Here is a 22,803-nt window from a genome sequence, read left to right as displayed (position 1 = left end):
TTTACCGACATTGTGTTTGGATTTTCCATGAATGAGATTTCATCAGATAAAAAGCCAAACTGAGAAACAATCGCTCCAATGGTTACATCTCCTGCCTTATGATATTCGTAGGGTATCTGGAAGGGATCGATCATGGCACACATAACAGTGTGTCCTTTGCCTTCCGTCTGAGGCAGCCACAGAAAGAGCAACAGCAGCAGAAGCATTCCTGCCAATACTGGACTAAACTTGATTCAGGCTATCCAATTTCTGACTCTCATCTGCCATCAGCCATTCCTTCAATGTCTATAGATTATTTAGATGAAAGGAAAATGAATTGATTCAGGCCAGTGTAGTTTCATCTGTCCGGAGTCTCTCATTCCATATTTGAGTGTCACAGGAATATCCTTTATCAGCTTTCAAGCTGTGCTCTTGATGAAGTCCCTTGCCTCAGAAAAGTCCATGTTGGGTTTGGCATGAAAAAGGACTAATTCCCAGCACTAGGATTACAGGTTTCTGTCCCTGTTGTATTCTGCTGATCAAAACAGTACTTGATGCAGAAAGGAGACAAAAACATGTTTGTCAGATCTCACGGAGCTTATTAGGAACATGCATGTGACAGGAATATCCTGGATCATTCAAAGAGAAAACATTAGGAAAGTAAAGAAAAATGATGGGGCGGAGAAAGTGTGGGATTTCATGTATTTTGAATACAAGTGGCCCTTCTATGACTCAGGGCCCAATCCTATCCAACTTTCCAGCACTGTTGCAGCCATGTCAATGGGACATGTGCAGAGACCTCCTCAAGATAAAGGAACATTTGTTCCCTTAACTTGGAGCTTCCTTGCAGCTGCATCAGTGGTGGAAAATTGGATGGAATTGGGCCCTCAGTAGCATAGCTAGAGGGGGAAATGGTAAGTAATGCAGGTGCTGAAATGCATGGTGTAAGCAGCCCCTCCTACTCACCATCACAGCCATTCCTGAAAGGAGACACCATTCTGGTTCGGCAAGTGCCGCAAAGCTCTATGGACTATAATGGGTCTTGCTTCTGAATAGATCTGCATAGGATTGGGCTCTTAGTCAAATTTTAGACTGTCTTAGGGAGAATGCTGAGATCAGCCCAAAGGCTACAGTGTGAAATTTTTTCTAACTGATCCACCAAGAACTATGAGAACAAGAGAAAGCCCTGCTTTAATCAATTACTCTCTTTCTCAGTGACTTGGGACATTGGCTAGGGGAGACTAGACAGTGCGAAAGACTATCCCTTCCACAGAAGCAAATGATAGGACTTCATGGACTACTGAAGGGCTTATTATTATGCACTGGAAGGCTCCAGCATGATGTCGCAAAATGATTTACTGCATTTTTGTGACAGCACAGATTTTAGTTAGGATTCGACCATAAATCTCATTGTTTTTACTGGAGCTTTTACACAGAGAAAACCATTATGTTATTGCTACCCTCTTCTGATTAGTTGGTCCTTGCTGTTCAGATCTGGTCTCAAAATAATTACATAGCATTTGGGGAAAAAGATAAAAATCAATAACCCAGCACTAGAGGTCAAAATGGAGAAGATCTCCACAGCCACAACAGATTTCCCCTTGGTGCTCAGGTAAGCTGGAACAAAGGACAACCAAACACTGCAAAAGATTAACATGCTGAAAGTGATGAACTTGGCTTCATTGAAACTGTCTGGAAGCTTCCTGGCTAGGAAAGCCAAAATGAAGCTGACAACAGCCAGGAATCCCAGGTAGCTCAGAACACAATAAAACATAGTGAGTGACCCTTCATTGCATTCCACTGTGATTTCTTCAGCCAGAGAGTGCAGGTCCAAATCTGGGTAGGGAGGAGCTGTAGCTAGCCATATAGCACAAATACTGGCTTGAATCAAGGAGCAACTAAGAAGAACAGAGTTGGCCAGCCTTTTCCCCACCCATTTCCTCATTCCAGATCCTGGCTTGGTGGCCATGAAAGCCAGAACCACAGTGATGGTTTTGGCCAAGACACAGGAAACAGCCACAGCAAAGATGACACCAAAAGTAGTTTGTCGCAAGTAACATGTCGCTGCTTGAGGCCGACCAATGAATAGTAAGGAACAGAGGAAGCAGAGGAAAAGGGAGATGAGGAGAGAGTAGGTGAGGTCCCGATTGTTGGCTTTGACAATGGGAGTATTCCTGTTCTTGATAAAAATTCCTAGAACCAAAGCTGTGAGCAGAGAAAAGAAGAGAGCCAAGGAAAGCAAAAGAATCCCCAGAGTTTCTGAGAAAGAGAGGAAACTGATGAGCTTGGGGTGGCATTGATTTTTGTTCTTGTTTGGGAATTGATCTTTCTGGCATTTGAGGCAGTCATCCATATCTGAAAAATAAAATGCAATATCTCAATCCCACAGTAATCGTTTCATTTACCTTCTTAGGCATATCAATATCTGGGTTTCTGTATGAAACTTTGACACATGGCTTTGATACATGAATCTACTCCAAATGCATAAATCTACATCTTTGTAGAGTGGAGGTCTCATGAGTAAGTCTTTTTAGTGTGCTTGTGAAGACAATTACCAATTCATACACACAGAAACAGAGAAGCCTCCATAGCCCACTCTAAGTATGAAACCTCCTCAGATTCTATGGGTCAATACATCAATTGCCCAGCTCTACATAATGGGGAAAATGGGGAAAATAAACATTCGAAGTAGTGTCCCTTTGCTACCCATGTAATGTATTAAATGCTTCTGGGTCAGGATAATATATCATAATAACATATGAGGAGCCCCACTGGATCAGGCTAAAGGCCCATCTAGTCTAGCTTCCTGTATCTCACAGAGGCCCACCAGATGCACACAAGTCAACCTGCATTCTGGTTGCACCTGCACACTCCCTTGCACCTGGCCTTCATAGGTAGCCTACTTTCAAAATAAGGAGGTTGCACATACCCATCATGGCTTGTAACTCGTGATGGACTTCTCCTCCAGAAATCTGCCCAATCCCCTTCTAAAGGCATCTAGACCAGATGCCATCATCACATCCTATGGCAAGGAGTTCCACAGGCTAATTACATGCTGAGCAAAGAAATATTTTCTTTTGTCTGTCCTAACTCTTCCAACACTCAACTGAAGATGTTTTCTGTTCTCTAGCTTCCATGAAACAGCTAATTCTGATGATGGATGAGGAACTTCATGGTATGATGGATTTATTATTTGATATCATAGCTGGTCAGCATAGGCAAGACCTCTCTGTATCTGTTTTCTGACTGCCAAATGTTGCCATCCTCTTACCTCACAATGTATCAGGGTCAACTCCTTTCTCTCTGATGATTAGAAAGATAAAGGATGGAGTGGAAAAGGCAAGCATAATGGTGGACAAAAGCATTGGAAATGCTCCAGGGGGCACTCCTACCACTCAGATTAGTCAGACTTGAGGGCGGATATATTTGTGGCTTGCCAGCATTCAACACTGAACCACTATTAGAATTTTCAAAGATGGTTTTTTTTGTCTCCTACCTTCCCGGTCTGAAATCTTCCCATCTGCACATGGAACACATTCATAACAACAAAATGGCTCTCCTTCCTTGGTTTTTCTGCTGTAGCCTGGATGGCAGTTGTCATTACAAACAGCAAGGGGTAGTACCTGTTCGTAACAGAGGAGGAAATAGATTACTGTCACATATTGGCAGAAAAAAAAGTCTATGGAGCCAAATTTCCTTCTTATGAGCAAGATTGTAAGGCTACGTTTAGAACTTATGCAAAGGTTGTGTTTTAGATGCTCAGTTCTGGGCAATCAGCCAGGTTAGTCATGGGTAACAAAGTGAGGAATGGTGGATCCATTCTAAGATCCATGTGTTGATAAGATGGTTTCCACTTTTTCTTCAAAGATCAGATGGAGAACTTGTGGAAGATGGTGGCTGGTAAATAAAGCTGGACCTTGCTGTTGTATGCTGGTTCCCTGAATACAGATGTCAAATGTATGGATGGCTTCACTGATGTTTTCATGCAAAAAATAGTTGTCTTTCAGTAGTGCTTTCACATAGGCACCATAGCAATGGACTGGCAGGAACTGAATGTTTCAAATTAAGCCATTTCTGCCCAATGTTGCATATACACAATAGGGGTCAAATGTGTACACCTGTGGGCTGGGCAAAAATGGATTAAGTACATTTCAACTTAAGTACAGACATCTGGGCCAGCTGCTTGCCCTACTACCACAGTATGGAGTGTGTGCTCTGTGTGCTATGGGCTGACAAGGGAACAGATTGGGCTGCCCATGTACTTCAAAATGAGGGAAGAAGTGTAAGACACTTGATTTCAGGGTACATTTGAGTATTCATGTACAAACTACTTGGTTTTTTTTCCCCTCATACTTGCACAGTCTACAATGATGAATGTTCCCGTCAACCTTTGCCAACTATTTTTCAGCCTTTAGAATTCATATGCTGGAGTCAGGAAATTTAACTGTGACTATTTCCTAGTGAATATTGTGAATATTTCCTAGTGAATTATCCCAGCAGGGTGACAGGGTTAATATGGGTCAATATTGAAGCACTTTTCAAATGTAGCTTGGTATGTTGTACTTATCGTTGAATACCACCTGGTTAAATGTGCTGTGCCATGTGATGATATTCTCCTTAATAGTGAACTCTTTCCCTGGTAGAAAGTGTGGATCCATCCATCCTATTTTCACTTTTAAGAAGCTTTGGTTGGGAAAAGTCACCCAGTTGATAATATCAAATCCAGCCGCTAATTCACCTTTCTCGTTAAAAAACACTGTGTCCCCAGCACTGTTGTTAAAAATGATGCTCTTGAGGAAGTGATGAAGCTGGATTGGAACAAGTGCAGACATTTTACAGAGTGTTAAAGAGAGGTGGTATTGAGAATTCAAGGGCCCAATCCTATCTGGGCCTTACAATAGTAAATATTGTTTAAAGCCTTCTGAGGCTTCTGGCGTGATCTTAAACAGTACTTTCGGTTTTGTTGGGAAACTGGAAGTAATTTTTAAGATTGCACCAGAAGCCTTAGAAGGCTTTTCTAGCACATTAGCATGACTCATGAGGCTCCATTTACCTAAGTAAGCATGATGCAGGGGGTCATAGTCATAGACCTGTGCCCTGGGGCACCATGGGGGCCAGGTCTTTCACTGCCTTGGAGAGAAGGATTAAAAAATAGGCAAAAAGTAAGGTTAAATTAGGGACATTCAACACAAGTGCAAAGGAGAAGCTTTTGATCTGTCATGAAAGACGTGGAGGATTATGTGGACAGAAGAATCTTGCATGAACTACAGGGTATACTGAGTATACAGGATGAGAAATGCTTGTGGGATTTCCATGTGTACTTCTTTCATCAAATGCTAACATATAATAGGCTCACCATGTGAATACAATTGATCTTGATATGAAATAATACCTGCCAAGGTAGCACATTCATGTGATGCCTTTTGCTTTTGCTAACTATTCCACTGAGCTTTTTCTTGGATGTGTGCATCTTATGTAAGGCATGTGCTATGACATAGATTGCATTGTAGATGCTATAGCTCTGGCCCATCATGTTCATCTCAAAGAGAGTTGAAGGGAGCTGGTCCAAGTTCTCTGACCCTGTGCATGTACCAGTATTCTCTCTGCCTTCAGAAGAATCAGAAAATGAGCAGTTGAATGCCTGTTCCCAGAAGATCCTGAGGAAACCATCCCCTTCCGGAGAATCAGGTCGTAAACTCTGGAGGAATTGTGTAAAGCCCAGAACCTCATTGGAGTGAATGGCAAAAGACAAGGCACCATCAAAGGTCTGTATATCATAAGCCCTGTGCATTGTCTCTGCTGCAAAATACCATTGGGCAGTCATTATCCACACTTTACCAACTGAGAATTTTGTAATGCCTTCCAATAAAGAATACAGGTAGAACAACCATGTCAAAAAAAATGTAGTCAGGTGACTTGCATTTACAACATATACTTGGACTTTGGAGCTCATTATTGAAACAGCCTTCACTCGGAGGAGTTCAAATGAACTATAAGTATCAATAGCTCGAGATATAGCTGGTGTTTTTTCATTGAGGGCTGAACAGATGCCATTCTGGGCAAGCATTGAAAGAAGTGTCTGCAGGAATTTTTCTCCATTCTCATCATCTCCTGTAATGATCCCCACCCACGTCCACTGGAAATACACAAGTAGATGCACAATCCCTCTGTACTGATGTTCTTCGTTGGGGACCATCCGGTAGAAGGAAGGAAACTGCATCTTAACGTTAATGACTGGAGCTATTACACAATAAGCAATCTAGGCAAAACAGGAAAAAAAAATCACAACAAGATGCAGAATGAATGCTGAACCAGAATGGCTTCTCCTTCTCATAAACTTCTTGTTCTGTGTAACATCCCCACTTATAAAATGGCACTGAAAATAATGCATTGGTTTTTTCCACATTCGCTATCCCAGCATGAAATCTCTCATTCATCTGTTTAATGCTGCAGATTTATTTATTTATTTATTTATTTATTTATTTATTTATTTATTTTAGTTAGTTAGTTAGTTAGTTAGTTAGTTAGTTAGTTAGTTAGTTAGTTAGTTAGTTAGTTAGTTACAGTGCTCCTCAGAAAACACTTTCTTCCACTTGCTGGCATAGAATTATTTCTGCTAACTTTAAACTGGATGGAAGACATCCATGAAATATTTCTCTCTACTCTGCCCATGCATTTTATATTGCATAAGAACGCATTTCTTATTACATTATCTTTGGGGCAATTATATCTTTGTTTTGGGCCATATCTCTTCAAGGGTAACCCAAATGTACTGCTTTCCATATTTGCCTTTATTACCAACCACAATGGAAAGAATAATGTGAACACCATCAATAGGGTATGCAAGGAACAGACCTTAATACTTACACACTTGATCTGGAAAGGCAGGAACCTAAGCTCCACACCTCACATGTTTGGTGCCCGATTTAGATACAAAGTTCTGTTTGAACTCTTCTATTCAGTGACACATAAGCGGAATCATTCTGCAGTTGGGGGGGTAGTCATGGAGGCCTCCTCAAGGTAGGGCAATGTTTGTTCCCTTACCTTGGAGCTGTATTGCCCTTATGTCAGTGTTGGTTAGGATTGTGACCATAATCACACCAAGCTCCTGTGTCATATACATGAATTGAGAGGAAATTGAAAAACGCTGCTACTGTTCCTGCATAATTTTTTTAAGTGTTCTTTGCACATCTCTGATTATTGCACACATTGTTAAAGCAAATGAGAAAGAAAATTCAGAGAATATACTAAAACAACCATCTTTGTTTCTCTTGAAAAATTTAATAGCCCACACACTCATTCTACCTGAGGAATCTTGTAAATGTCTAAGACAGTAGCCATATGACGGGAGATTTCAGAATCAAGTCCTCCAATGACTGCGATCAAATTCTTTTGCTTGTCACATTTGAAGTTGGGGATTATCCTTTTCCTGTTGGAAAGAAGTTTCAGGGTGTTTTGATAAGTCATTCTTTCATTTATATAACTGTCGTAGATTTGAAAACTCAGGCTGACATTGGGTAAGATCTCAGGATCGTCATTGATCTCTTTGACGGCAAATACCAAGGACAAGACATGCTGATAGCCCTTTGGCTTTCCACTGTAGATAGAATTAAATCATGTGTGAGACAAATATTGATCTGTACATGAGAGAACTGCTTGACAGCATGGCATTTTGAGAGTATGACATTGTGTTCATTGCAGTGAAATCTGCATATCTTCACAGCCATGAAAAACAGAAAAGATGTAAAATAAACAAGACATGTAGTCAGACTTGTCCATGTTCTTAATCATATGTGCCTGTTTCATGTCTAAGCTATGCCCCCCCCCACGGTTAAGTTTAGACAAGCATGGTTATACGTCAGCCTAAACTAAGTGCAGGTCACTCCAGTGGATTTCATAGGTGTGCTATTGAGAAAATATTTTATCTCCCTACTTGAAACCAATGAGTCAAAAACAGAAATAATATAGTTTCTTATGCCCATATTGCAATAGATATTGGGAGCTCCTTACCTTATTCAATGATTTTTATTTTTATTTTTCATGTTTGTGAAAGAAAAAAAATACATATTTAACAACACCATACAAATACAAACTGAACACTTACAAACAGAAACTAAGATAAATCTATTTTCAAAGGGCTTGCAAAGAAAATGTATATATAAGAATATTTGGTAGTGGGAACTGCTCCTTACAAGTTCAAAAAGTTTGTAAAGGCATTTGCAGAACATTTTCTGAAGATGTCATTGCTTGTAACATACATCTATGGTGTCACCTGGTCCTGATCCTATCCTGGGCTAGTGAATTTTAGAGAGGAAAGAAAACATTTTCCTTACAGGAGTTCATTTATCATCATTGTGTTAGGATTGTTACTGAATGAGATTTCATCAAATAAAAAGCCAAACTGAGAAACAATTGCTCCAATGAGGAAGTCTCCTGTCGTATAATATTCGTAGGGCATTTGGAAGGGATCACTTGTGGCACAAATAACAGTGCGTAGCTGGCCTTCTGTCTGAGGCAGCCACGGAAAGAGCAGCAGCAGTAAAAGCATCCCTGACATCTCAGGGCTAAACATGACTCAGAACATTCAGTTGCTCCCTCTCATCTGACATCAGTCATTCCTTCAGTCTCTATGGATTATTTGAATGAAGGAAAAAAGGAATAGATTCAGACCAGTGTACATCTGCCTGTTCAGAATCCCCCATATCTGAATGTCACAGGAATATCTTATGTCAGCTTTCAAGTGGTGTTGTTGATGGAGTCTCTTGCCTCAGAGAAATCCATGTTGGGTTTGGCAAGGTGGAGGCTGAATCCCAGCAATTGGAAGTGATTACAGGCTTCTGAGTTATTTCCCTGTTGTATTGTGCTGTTCAAGACGCTACTTGGAGCAGAAAAAAAACAAAAACATGTTTGTCTGATTTCACCAAAGCATATGGGGTCAGGGGGCAAGCATGTGCTGGATCGCTCAGAGAGAAAAATGGGAGAAGTACAGAAAGATGATGGGACAGAGAAAGTGAAGGAGTTTGTATATTTGGGACATAAGTGGCATTAAGGCTGAAGACTAGAGTAGTGTTGACAATTAGACTGCAGATGAAAGAAGGAAAGGTGTGGGGCTTTATGGATTGATGGAAAGGCTTGGCCAAGGACCAGGGTTAACACTTTAACCCTGCTGATTTGTGTGTGAAGTGGTGCGGGAATTGTAGGGCTAAATTGCCAAGACTCTTGATCAAAAACAGAATTAAATGATGGAAAAGGCCCCAGAAAGCGAAACCAAACACTAGACTGAAGTTGTTTGTATGGATGTAAGCAGGGTAAGAGAGCTGGAGCCGCTTCCCAGGAGAAAAGGGTGCAGGTGTTGCAGTAGGTTTTTTTTCATTTGAGCTCAGGAAAAAACAGAGCAGGGAAGGAGGTTGGAAAGAGAAGGGAGTTGTCAGTTACCCATCCTGGATACCAACTTGGCACCGTGGTTTTTGGATACTTACATAGCACAGCTGGGACAACAGACAACAAAAGCAATAAGCAAGGCAGCAAAATGAGGAATAAAGAATGAAGGCTTCCCAGCTTTTTCACTTTTTCCTCCCATTTTTTTTAAATCCAGGAACTTTCTTTTGTAACGCGCTGGCTCTTTATTGGTCATCCTGGGCCCTAAACAGGTTCTTCTATTGCTGAGGTGTCAAACATAAGGCCCACGGGCCAAAAGAGGCCCCCAGAAGCAATTTATCTGGTCCCCATTAGAATTGGGCTCTCCCAGTATGATAATGGGGTTCATATCTTGAAAATATGAACAAGATTTGCATATTTTATCTTCTGTCATTTGCAGCTAATAAGTTTCTGTGTGAGAACAAAGTGCGCATTTCTGGCCATCATCTGTTTAATGACATCACGTCCTGCTCAATGATGTCACTTCTGCTCTCAGCAGGCACCGTGAATATTAACTCCAATCCTCTGTATGAAGTGAATTTGACATCCCTGGTCTGTTGTTTTGTGCTCCAACAGTGTGGCAGGTTGTTGTGGGAAATATCTGAGTTCTTAGCAAGGTCTTCTTGATTAAACTAGGCCACAGAATTGGTGAGGGAAGCTAAAGTTGGAGATCTTCATTTTCTGTGACTAACAACTTGGTTTACTCCAAGTTAGGAAGTCCCTAGGCTTTTGTCAACAGGATTGAATGTGTCGTGCAAGCAAAGTGCAGCTGCGCATGGAGTTTTCCAAGAAACAAAAGCCAGGCAAAGTTTATCCCAGTCAGTCAAGAGTGGGTGATTGCTCTGACAAATTAAAAGAATGTCCTTTCTATAGGCTTGTTGCTGTCTGTCTAATTCTAAAAAATGATACTGACCTAGGTCAGGCTGCCCTGGCAGGCACACTGCACTAGGTTCACATGTAAGCAAACATGTCACACATCCTGCATAAGGATATGAAAAGGGCAAGTGCATGAAGCTGCATGAATTTTTCACATATAATTTCACATTAGAACCAGAACTTGGCCTTAGACATTTTGCCTGTGGTTCGCTCGTGGTTCCTTAAGTTATAACAGCCAGGGTGGTGCACCTGATGGTCCAGAAGTTGGACTTAGACCTGGTAGAGTCATGTTCAAATTCCCACTCAGCCATGCCGCTTCCTGGATGACCCTGGGCCAGTCACTATCTCTTTGCCTCACCTACTTCACAGGGTTGTTGTGAAGTCAAAAGAAGAGAAGAAACTATGTATACCACCCTGAGCTCCACCTTGGAGGAAGAGCAATATAAAAATGTGAAAAAAAATATTTCTGGAATTCATGTTTGTGGACTTGATCATACTTGGTCAGTTATCCCCATTTAGCAAAATGTAGACACACACATGCAAACACATTCCTTTTTCTCATGCATCTACAGTTTCCTAACAGAGGAACAGACTGAAATGTGAGCTTTGTAAAATTCATAGAGGGTTGCAAATGTTGAGATGTATTTATTACGAATGTGACTGACAACAAGACAGCATAAAGTTGTGGCATTTTGCCACAGAAATGTTCAGCATTTTGTACCACCTTCTCATAGCTTGAAACAAGCAATGTAGTGACAGTCTTATTGATGTTGCATTGACAACAGGGATGGCATCTGGACTTCTTTTGCTGCCTTGGTGTCTTCCCCTCAATCTTCAGTTCTCATCAACTAGTCTGTCCCACTCACATAGGAAGTCAATCCATCATTAGCTGATTACACAGGCCTACAAATTTGAGGGTCAGAAACGTTTTTCCTAAACTGATATGCAAACTGGTGGTTTGATATGAATTTGGGGTGCCGATTCCAAAAATGGCATCCGTTTTGCCCTATCTCATCTAGTTTTGGAGATATAGTATAGCCTCATTAGTGAATGGTTCAATGGTAAAAATATCAATTGCCTACAATACAAATCAAGACAAGGAAGTACAAAGAAAAAAACACAAGAAAAACATTAGGTATATGACTACATTTACCACTTATAACCCACTTAGGCTGCAATCCTAACCACATTTTCCTGAGAGTAAGGCCCACTGAACAAAATAGGACTTACTTCTGAGTAGACTTGGCTAGGATTGTGCCCTTAGGGTGGTTTATAGGCAAGATAAGATGATGGGGAAAGTTACACATGGAAGAAAGTTACACATGGAAAATGCTATAATAAATACGTGTAAAGATGTTTTAGACCCTTTTTCTGTAGTGATTGTGTCACAATGTTGTAGCATCAAAATTATTTCCCAAATTTGGCCTCCTGCACACGATTGAGAAAAAGAAATTATTCTCATACAGAAGTTCCATTTTGATGTTTGAGTTTGGATCTTCCGTGAAAGATATGCCATCAAATACGCAGCCAAACTGAGTCACAATTGCTCCAATGATGACGTCTCCTGCCTTGGAATATTCATAAGGCATCTGGAAGGGATTGATCCTGGTACATGTACACTGCGGCCTTTTGCAGAAAAAACAGCAAAACACTGTTCCACTGTTGTAAATGCCTCTCCATGCTGGCCCAATCCTTCTTAGGCTGTTCTTCATGACACCCTGCTGGCTGGTATGGTGCAGAGGCTCTTGAGAGAGAAGTGGGAGAGCCCAACCTAAGCATGTGTACTCAGAAGTAAGTACCAATATAGCCAATGGGGCTTACTCCAAGATAAGTGTGGACAGGATTGTAACCTAATACTAGCTCTAATACTATTAGCTCTTCCTAGCCTTCCCTTTGTTGACGACCAGCACTTTCTATTCTTTACATGAGTGTGCTTGCCTGTGTAAGCTGCTTCACATAATTTGGTTGTGAGTTCCTTCAGTCATGGCAGATTACTTGGAGAAGAGATGGAATTCATATGCCCATCCACATTGACCTGTTATCTATTTCCATGGGAACAGAAACCACACCACACAGGTATTTACAAATTGGGCCTTTAGAGTCTACTAGAAATATTATCTTTAAAGGAGAGAAAACACGTATACACATGACACCTACAAAAAAAGTTGTTGGTTTGGACAAATTTCTGGAGGAGAAGTTCATTACGGGTTACAAGTCATAGTACGTATGTGCAAGCTCTTGGTTTTAGAGGCAGGCTGTCTCTGATTGTCAGATGCAGGGGAGGGCACCAGGATGAAGGTTGTCTTGTGAGCTCCACTGAGAGGTACAGGAAGCTGGACTAGATGGGCCCTTGGCCTGATCCAGCAGAGCTATTCTTATGTTCTTATGGTGATGGAGATTTTAAAGGGTTAACCTAACTTCTCTCAAATAGGAAAAACAACCGAAATTAGAGCCAAAGCAGTGACTAGTGTTTCTGTTAAAAACAGGATAGAAAAAGTCATGTCAGGTTGACCTACAGAGGAAAACATGTGTGTCATAGCTTTCCCAAAAGGAAAATTCCAGGGTCTTATATAACCAAAGTTGTGAGACATAAGCTTTACCTTAGATGGGTAAAGACTTCCAGTTAGGGCTGGCACCTTGTACTAAATTGTCATAGTATGCCAAATAAGGAAAGGGAAATGACATACAGAACCACATGGCAATGTCACATGGGTACTTTGTTTGTTGCAAGGTATAATAGAGAAGTTTTGGGTGTGGTTCTCTGAGAAACAAAGGATCCACCTTGGGGTAGCATTTCTGTAACCAACCTGTATCCATCCTGAAATCTCAAATCTATTCCTAATCTGTAAATAGCTTGTAAATAAACTTTCTATACAATTTAAAGGAGTTTGTGCCTGTTTAGCATTGACTCAGAGAACGAATCCGAAATATTTCCATCAATGGTTTCTTTCGCCTGAGTATCCCCACTCAAATAAGCAAAGGAGTCACAAACTAGATTTTAAATTTGATCACATTTATTAAACAAAAAGTGAGTTCAAGGCAGTATGTACCACCAATTGTGACCACCTGGTTAAACTACAACCAAACCAAAAAGACAAACAGAAAAATCTCCACAGCTAAAGCCAATTAGGGTAGCCAAAAATTCCTATTTGGCCCAAAAGACGACCAGCTGATCTCAGACTGACTGATCTCAGGCTGGATGGGAGAGAGAACAGGCTTCTCTGACAAAATGAGAGGGAAGCTGTAAAATGAGAGGTAAGTAATGGAGTGGCCATTACTACAGCCCAGGCCCCACTTTTATTGCCCCAGTAATTCAAAGGACCTGACTCCCCTCAGCTAACCTGAACTATGAGAAGGGTGGGGCAAAAGGACAACAATGTTGATGCCTTGCAATGTTGAGCCTTTCATGCTACCTTCTCCTAATTACTTGCTCCCTGCTGTTCAGTTCAGGCTTTAAGATAATTATGTAGCATTTTGGAGAAAAGATAAAGACAAGTAATCCAGCACTAGATGCCAAGATGGAGAAGATTTCCACAGCCACAACATACTTGCCCTTGGTGCTCAGGTATGATGGAACAAAGGACAACCAAACAGTGCAAAAGACCAACATGCTGAAAGTGATGAACTTGGCCTCATTGAAACTGTCTGGCAACTTCCTGGCTTGGAAAGCCACAGTAAAGCTGATAGTAGCCAGAAATCCCAGGTAGCCCAGAACACAGTAAAACATGGTGAGTGACCCTTCGTTGCACTCCACTATGATCTCTTCAGTCACAGAGTGCATGTCCAAGTCTGGGAATGGAGGAGCAGTTCCTAGCCATATAGCACAAATGCTGGCTTGAGCCACACAGCAGGAGACAACAATGGAGTTGGCCAGTCTCTTTCCCACCCACTTCCTCATCCTGGATCCTGGCTTTGTGGCCATGAAAGCCAGAACCACAGTGATGGTTTTTGCCAAGACACAGGAAACAGCCAATGAGAAGATGACACCAAAAGAAGTTTGGCGTAAATAACACGTCACTGTCTGAGGCTGGCCAATGAATAATAAGGAGCAGAGGAAGCAAAGCAGCAGGGAGATGAGGAGAGAGTAGGTGAGGTCCCGATTGTTGGCTTTCACAATGGGAGTATTGTGATTCTTGATGAAAATACCCAGTACCAAAGCCGTGAGCAGAGAAAAAAAGAGAGCTAAGGAAACTAAAGTCATTCCCAAAGTTTCTGGGAATGAAAGGAAGTTGACTAGCTTGGGAAGGCATTGATCTCGGTTGTTGTTTGGAAATTGATCTTCTGAGCATTGGAAGCAGTCATCTATGTCTGAAAAATAAAGCAGACGATATCCCTGTCACTTAGCATCCTTGCATATATCATCCTGAGCCCATCCTGTGCCTGGCTAGCATGGTTGGGCTGCTGATTCTCCACCATTCAGTGGTCACCTGAACCACTGGGTAGCAGAAGGGTAAGTGGGGGCATGTGGCGAGGTGGGGAGGAGGTGTTTTGGGGTGGAGGGAGGCAGGGGGAGGGATGGGAGAGGGCAGGGAGTAGGCAAGCTGGGGGAGGGAGCGGGAGGGAGTCAGGACTGGTGGAGTTCAGCTCCACCAGATCCTTAGCTCTGCGTCAGGCTGTGTGGACCAACATGGAGGTTCTTGATACTACGGCAGCCCATGGTTTTCCACAGAATCAAGTAGCCCCATTGCAGGGCTACTTCCCTTCTCCCAAGGAGCCACTGGTGGCTGCCCTGTTATGCACAGGATGCCAGGGCAGTTGTTTCAGTGCCACAGCAGTCCTTGCGGAATGGGCAGCTTGGAATTGGGTTGCCCATCTCCAGACTTGGCTGTTTGTTCCAGAAACCACACGTGTTTGAAATGTTACTTTTAAAATATTTACATCTTAGTCATTGTGAAGTGGAAATACAAGTCTATGAAAAGAATTAAACACAATGGAATGGAAGCATTGTTGGTTCATCAGTCTATCTATCAGTAGTTCACTCCCAATTTTTTTTGCATCGAGACCCAAAGATTTGCCAACCACTCAAGTGTCAGTGGCACAGTGGCTATAAAGGTGATTTGACCATTGTTCTCCCTCCAGGTAGCAGATGGTTTGGAAACCACTGTCAATGCTGGTTGGCCAGAAGAAGAAGTCTCCTTACTGCCCAGCACCATTAACCATTTTCCCCACTTTTAGAATGCCTCACAAGGAGTTACATATCCTGCCTTTCTGGTCCGAAATCTTCCCGTCTGGACATCGAACACAGTCATAGCAACAAAATGGCTGACCCGCCTTGGTTTTTCTGACGGAACCTGGATGACAGTTGTCATTACACACAGCAAGGGGCAGCACCTGTTCCAAAGAGAGGAGAAAATGAATGACTCCGATATCTTAACAGCAAAGACCACTATGGAGGAAAAACAGAACACAACATTTCCTACTTATAGAGAAGGCAGTAAGGCTATGGTTATGACTTAATGGAAGGATCATAACATGGCTAGTTTGGGACATAATCCACAGGACAAAAGAACCTGAGTTCTAAAACAGAGAACCGGGTTTCAAAGGAGTGGCTTCAGAAAGGACCAACAATGTTCACAGTCATAGAGCAAGGTGACCAGGTGTTATAACAGTAAAAGAGGACAAGGCATCCCAAAATGTAGGACAGCCAAGAAAACTATAGGACATGACAAACTAAAAATGCTGATATATTGATTTCATATGGTTAAACGCTATATTACTTATTATTAAATGTAAAACTTTATTACATATAATTTATTGCATATAATTTCTTAATTACAAGTAGGCTATGTGCTGCCTGCAGGGGCCCGCTCACGGGGAAAAGGAGGACATTTAAGTTCTTTTCCAGGACATGAGGATAAAAAAGAGGAAATGTCCTGGCAAAAGAGGACAGTGTAAATATTTTCTTCAATGAACTCATGAGTAGCAAAGTGGGGAGAAGGACTAGAAGTGTGTCCTATGTGGATCTTTTCCACTGCTCTCATGTAAAATTGGAGCCTTTGATGTTCACATTGCAAAGCCAGGAAATCTCCAATTTGGCATTATCAATCGTTCTCTCAGCAAGGTGGAGGGATAACCAGTGTATTTGCAGTGGTTTCCAAACTTTTTAGCATCGGGAATCACCTAAAGCTTTACCAACCACTCAAGCCTCAGTGGCTATAAAGGTGGTTATTTGGCCATAGTTCTCTCTCCCAAGTAGCAGATTGTTTAACTTTGATACACATTGCCTAATCTAATTGTATAGTCTAATCATAGCCTAGTCTATTTGTCAGTTTCTTGACCCCTCCCCCCCAAAAAAATAATAATAATAAAAAATTGGGACTCACTGGTGGGTCACAAACCCACAGTTTGGGAACCACTGTAAGCATTTTTTTTTAAATTGAACATTGTTTCTCATACATATTGTCATGTTTCACCTGATTAAACATGCTGTGCCATCTGATGACCTCTTCATTAATTGTGAACTCTTTGCCATGTAAGGCCTGTGGATCCATCCATCCTACTTTCACTTGCAAGAAGCTTTGGTTTGGGAAAGTCACCCAGTTAATTATATCATATCCAGAGGCTAGTTCTCCATTGCCATTAACAAAGATAGTGTCCCCAGCACTGTTGTTAAATGAGGTGCTCCTCAGGAAAGGGTGAAGCTAAATTGAAATAAGCAAACACAGATATAAATTGATATAAATTGAAATAAGACTTTGCAAAATATTGCAGGTTTGAGTGTGTGTTTGATCCTTTTTTCATTTATTTTCCTTCATGTAGTGAGCCACAATGTCATTTGTGGAATTCATCATATCCAGCATTTATGGAGGCCTCTCACATAATTAGACATCAGAACATCTCATTATAAAATCTTGTTTAAAGTAAGCTTTGTTATATCAGGTCTTATACCTCCTTCCGAAACATACAACCAAGCACAGCAAACAGCAAAATAAACCAGTGTTTCTCAGTGTTTGTCCTCTGGTCTACTACTTCACATGGTCCACTTATTCATAGTACCTCCGGAAGACATCATTGCCAGTTACTTCTGGGTTGGGAGGCCAGATGTGATGTGACAAACAGCAGTAAGAGGCTCAGGGTAGACAGGAGGTCTTTTCAAGCACAGAAAATCATGCTTTAGAGCTCTGCCCACTAAGCCAAGCCTCCTACCACTGTTTGTTGCATCATGTTCCTAGTCTCGCTGCTGGGTGGCAGGGATCTGGGGGTCCGGCAAGTACGACCAGGCACCACCTCAAGTACGACTGGTGGTACCCGTACCACTAGTTGAGGGAAACATTGTAATAAACCAATTTTGTCTCACTTGCAAAGGTGATCAGCTGCATTCTGTTTAATGCACACAAGTGGAACTTTGGTGATCTACAACTTTGGTTGTGGAGTGTGCTACCTGAAAGACAATTGCAATTGTCATGTGCAATGTAAGTCATGAGATTAGCTAAAGAGGCTCAGCTGCTATGATACATGGTCTTAAATTTAGATTATTAAATCGTACAAGTAGCCTCTTCCAATGTGGAACTGAACCTGAAATTCTAAGTACTATTTCTGGGAAGAAAAGGTACGTGTACATGAAAGACATGGAAGATGATAGGAAAAAAAATTCTGTGTGCAATTCAGGGTCTGCTGAAAAAGAGGGGAACACCATGTGTAGTTCTGAGCGTGCTGGAGTACTCCCTTCATGACATTGTAACAGACAGCAGATTAGCCGTGAGGAGAGCATAGGTCTTCATGTGAAATATTACCTGCCAAGGCTGTACATTCAGATGATCCCATTTTCTTCCTTCAAACATTGAGTTGACATAGGACCTGGATGTGAACAACCTTTGCAAAGCATATGCAATGGCATAGACTGCGTTGTAGATGCTGTAGGGTTGGCCCAACATTCTCATTTCAAAAAGAGTCCCAGGAAGACTCTCCAGCTTCTCTTGCCCACTGCATGTATTGCTATTCTCTCCACCTTGATCCAAAAATGAGCAGTTGAATGCATGTTCCCAGAAGATCCTGAGAAAGCCATCTCCTTTTGGAGAGTTAGGTTGTAAACTCTGGAGGAACTCTGTAAACCCTGGCACCTCATTGGAGTGAATAGCAAAAGACAAGGCACCATCAAAGGTCTGTATATCATATGCCCTGTGAAGTGTCTCTGCTGCAAAATTCCACTGGGCAGTCAATATCCACACTTTACCAATAGAAAACTTCACAATACCTTCAAATAAGGAATACAGATAGATCAACCATGTCAAACATATAGTGGTGAGATGACTTGCATTCACAACATATACGTTGACTTTGGAGCTCAGTATTGAAATAGCCTTGCTTTCAAATGAAGCAAATGCATCCACACTATGAGATATAGCCGGTACTTTCTGATTGAGGGCTGCACAGATACCATTCTGGGACAGCAGAGATATCAGTGTCTGCACAAACCGTTCTCCATTCTCATCATCTGCTGTTATGAGCCCAACCCACGTCCATTGGAAATGCAGAAGTAAACGTACAATCCCTCTGTACTGATGTTGTTCATTGGGGACCATGCGGTAGAAGGAAGGGAGCTGGATTTTAGGATTCATCACTGGAGCTAATACACAATAAGCAACCTAAACCAAAAGTGGAAAAAAGCCAGAATTAATCCTAAACTGTAATGATGCCATTAAGATCCCCATTTCTACTGCCTTTAGCCAAAACAGCAGATATCCATGAGACAATGATGCTCTTCTAATCTGTGTGTCATCATATGCATGAATTGCTTGTTTCAATGCTGAACCGCCTCTCCAACGTGTCACTTTACTCGAGAACATTACATCAGAAGCAACTCAGTCAGAGCAGCTCATGCATCTGCCTTTACTCCCTACACTTTACTCCCATCACTATTGGGGGGGATATCTCTAGAATATTGAGTGGAAAGAGTAGAATATGCATTTTATCATGAATTTAGGAAACAGCAACCTCGCAATTCCACTCCACAAAAGTGTTATGCTTCCTTTTTGGAGACTCCATTGCTATTTTGGGCATAAATTTTAGCTGGGACCAACTTATTCAGACTGATATGCAAAAAATTCATTTTGGGGGCGGAAGACATCATGCAAACATTTCTTTAAGTTTTTCTCACTTTCATATGTTTTACTCAATGAAATCATATTAACTCCCCTGCCCCACGTCTATGAAATAGGATAAAGGCAAAACATTTTTCTTCTTCCAGAATTTCTTTCCTTTTAGTGCTGTCTACACCTCTCTCTCTCTCTCTCTCTCTCTCTCTCTCTCTCTCTCTCTCTCTCTCTGTCTTGTTCACTCATTTTTTTTAATAGACAAAAATAAAGGCAGATAAAGAAACATGCTGAAAGGATAAAAATTATTTCAGAAGGAGGTGCTTCATGGTTCACACATTCATTCTACCTGGGGAATCTTGAAGTTGCCTAAGACGATAGCCAGATAGCGAGATATTTCTGAGTCAAGCCCTCCAATGACAGCTATCAAATTCTTGTGTTTGTCACATTTAAAATTTGGGACCACTTTCTTTTGGGTGGAAAGAAGTTTCAGAGTGTTTTGATAAGTCATCCTTTCGCTTAGATAACTGTCATAGATTTGGAAACCCAAGCTGATATTGGGTAAGATCTTGGGGTTTGCATTGATTTCGTTGATAGCAAATACAAAGGACAGGACTTGCAGGTAGGCCTTTGGCTTTCCACTAGAAAAAATGAAATAACGTGCATGAGAGATATTGAACCCTACATGAATGACTGGATTGAGAGTATGAAATTGAGTTTAGTGGATTGAAGTGTCTATATCCTTATAGAAGACAGAAAAAGCAAAATGGAACAGGAAATAATTACATCTTGCTGGCATTCTTCAGTCTCGGAAGACTATGGTATCGCGCTCTGAATAGTGTTCTGGAACAGCGTCCTCTCCAGTGCGCGAAGCCTGGGTAAAGTAGATATGGAGGATAGACTGTTACCCATGCAGCAAATCCCCCCTCTCCACGTTGCCGAAGTGGTCCAATGGAAAGGCAGAAGCCAATACGGTTGGTTCCAGCAGTGTCGCAAGAGTTGCCAGAACGTGAGAATGTGACTATGTTCAGCCATGAACTGCCTCAGGGACTCCAGCTCTGGATTTTGCCTCGAGGTTGACTCCTGAAGCCTTTTCCATAACTGGATGTAGCCACAAGGCAGTGGAGGTTTGGGATCAGAGTTTTCAGTCTCTCAGATGAGCTGCCTTCCCAGGCTAACGAGTTCCATCTACCCGGTGGCTGTTTAGTCACCTCTTACAACAAGTACAGCCAAGCTGAGGGCCTATTCATATCCCCAGCCCCCAGGGGATAATAAATAAATAATTACAACATAATTATTTATTAATAATATAATAAATTATAATAAATACATTTATTAATAATAATAATAATAATAATAATAATAATAATAATAATAATAATAATAATAATAAATAGATAGATAGATAGATAGATAGATAGATAGATAGATAGATAGATAGATAGATAGATAGATAGATAATTGCAACAGCCCCTTTTTCCAAACTCTGGATCACATTGGCATGCTTCATGCGTAGCCTGTATGTCCAACCTTTCTTTAGACAAATTCACCAGGTAAAGAATATATAGAAGACAACTTAGATTAAGTGTCCAGTTCAATTCAGTGGAATTTTTAACAAAAATGTTTTCTTCCTTGCTCATTTGAAATGCATGAATATCTGTATTATGCACAATTGTCAAATGAAATAATTGTGGGTTTTTGTTTTTTGGTTTTTTAATTTTGTCAATTGCCTTTTTGGTTGCTGAAGAGAACCACAAATAGGTTTGTGCAAATCCTGAATTGTGAGCTGCAGCTCTCTGTGGGAAACTGGTCAGCTCCTCATCCCCCTCTCATATCAGAAACCACTTATCACTGAGCACTGTGGTTTCATTGGTAAACTATCATTTTCAATATAATGAAAATAAAGGAAAAGAGTGCATTCCAGCTAGGTCTTTATCTGAGTTCATAGGAAAAGGAGGAGGAAGGAGCACAAAAGAAAGAGACATAATGCTGTTACAAATTGATCCATTTCATTTAAATATTATAAATACTTACCATACACTATGATGACTGAGAGTGAATGAGAGTCAGTGGGAACCCTTGTGGGAAGAAGCTCTGTGGCCATAGGAGAGTGAACACAGCAAGGTAGAAGTGCAAGAAATGTCACAGAAAGAGAATGGGATAAAACAGGAAGGAAGCAGGTTAAATTGATAGAAAAATGTGATGTGAGAAAGAGGACAAGGTGGAATATAGACTGGTCAAAAGGAGAAGAGAAACCAAATGTGGAAAACGGCAAGAACATTCTGCAGAGGGAAGTGTTCATAGAACTATGATAACTCTAGATGTGTGAAATTTCCTTGGCAGAAGGTTCTCTGAACGTGTCATTGCTGGTGTCACTCACTGGGGGTGTCTCTGTCCTTAGACTTATCCTGGCCCCGTACCCATTCTGGAAGAAAGGAACATATTTCCGTACAGAAACTCATTCTCACTCTTGGAGTTTGGATCTTCCGTGAAAGAGACGTCATCAAATACACAGCCAAACTGAGTCACAATCGCTCCAATGAGTACGTCTCCTGCTTTGGAATACTCATGAGGCAGCTGGAAGGGATCGATTCTGGCACATGGCCTGCTGTCACACTCGGGCAGTTGCAGAAAGAACAACAATGACAGGAACATCCCTTCCGTTTCTTGATTCAGATTATAACATTTCTCTTTGTCTCTTATGCAACATCAGACATTCCTGCAACCTCTAAGGATCAGTTGGATGAGGGGAAAAGGATTCAGTTCAGAGTCCCTCACCCCATAACTGACGGTCACAGGGACATTTTATAACAGTTGTCAACCTCTATCTGTCAACCTGAATTTTGTCCACTGCCTCAGAAGCTCCATGTGGAGCTTTGCAAGATGAACGATGCACCTTAGCAACTGGAAGTAATGACAGGGTTCTCAATTATGTCCCTGGAGTATTGCGCTGTTCAAGAGAACATTTGGGCCGGAATGGAAATGAAAACATGTTTGTCAGATCTCAACGCAATGAACTGGGGACACATGCACTTCAAAAATTAAACATCTAGTTTTAAGGGTTTCTAATGCATTACGCTGCTTTACTATTCCCCTATATCTGGGCTTTTCAGACTGGGGCATCGCGATGCCCCAGCCTGTGGGCTCAGGCCTGTTTCCCCTGAAGGGGCGGGGGCAGCCAGGAGGCAGGGAGGAGGCAGTGGTGCTATCCCTGGGATCATGCCGCTCAGGGGGGCTGCAGGGGCTTGAATGTACTTGCCGGAGCCTCCTGCAGTCTCCTGGGGGTGCGGGGAGCCCTGCGCAGTTATCTGCAGGGCACCCCGAAGTTTCACAAACGAAGGTGGGGCGATCGCGCTCTGCTTCAGCTAAACCAGAAGTGGAGCACAATTGCTCCATTTTCACTTTTGAAGCTTCGGGGAGCCCTGTGGACAGCCATGCAGGGCTCCTCACAGCCCCGGGGGGCTGCAGGAGGCTCTGGTAAGTGTACCCAAGCCCCTGC

The 22,803-nt window shown here is 41.8% G+C and overlaps 1 protein-coding gene across 1 annotated transcript; it reads right to left on the bottom strand.

Moving 5' to 3' along the window:
- Positions 1 to 1,435: 1,435 nt before the first annotated feature.
- Positions 1,436 to 14,053, bottom strand: LOC136653245 (vomeronasal type-2 receptor 26-like). Its single transcript, XM_066630153.1, has 5 exons — positions 13,821 to 14,053; positions 7,285 to 7,576; positions 6,107 to 6,238; positions 3,476 to 3,602; positions 1,436 to 2,334 (listed from the first exon to the last, which is right to left on the bottom strand). The coding sequence occupies exons 1-5, from the start codon at positions 14,051 to 14,053 to the stop codon at positions 1,436 to 1,438; spliced, it is 1,683 nt and encodes a 560-aa protein (XP_066486250.1).
- Between the last annotated feature and the right edge of the window lie 8,750 nt (positions 14,054 to 22,803).

The sequence above is a fragment of the Tiliqua scincoides genome, chromosome 5, assembly GCF_035046505.1.
Source record: "Tiliqua scincoides isolate rTilSci1 chromosome 5, rTilSci1.hap2, whole genome shotgun sequence".
Lineage (NCBI taxonomy): Eukaryota > Metazoa > Chordata > Lepidosauria > Squamata > Scincidae > Tiliqua > Tiliqua scincoides.
Note: the sequence above shows the minus strand (reverse complement) of the source record. Positions and strands in the feature narration are given on the sequence as shown.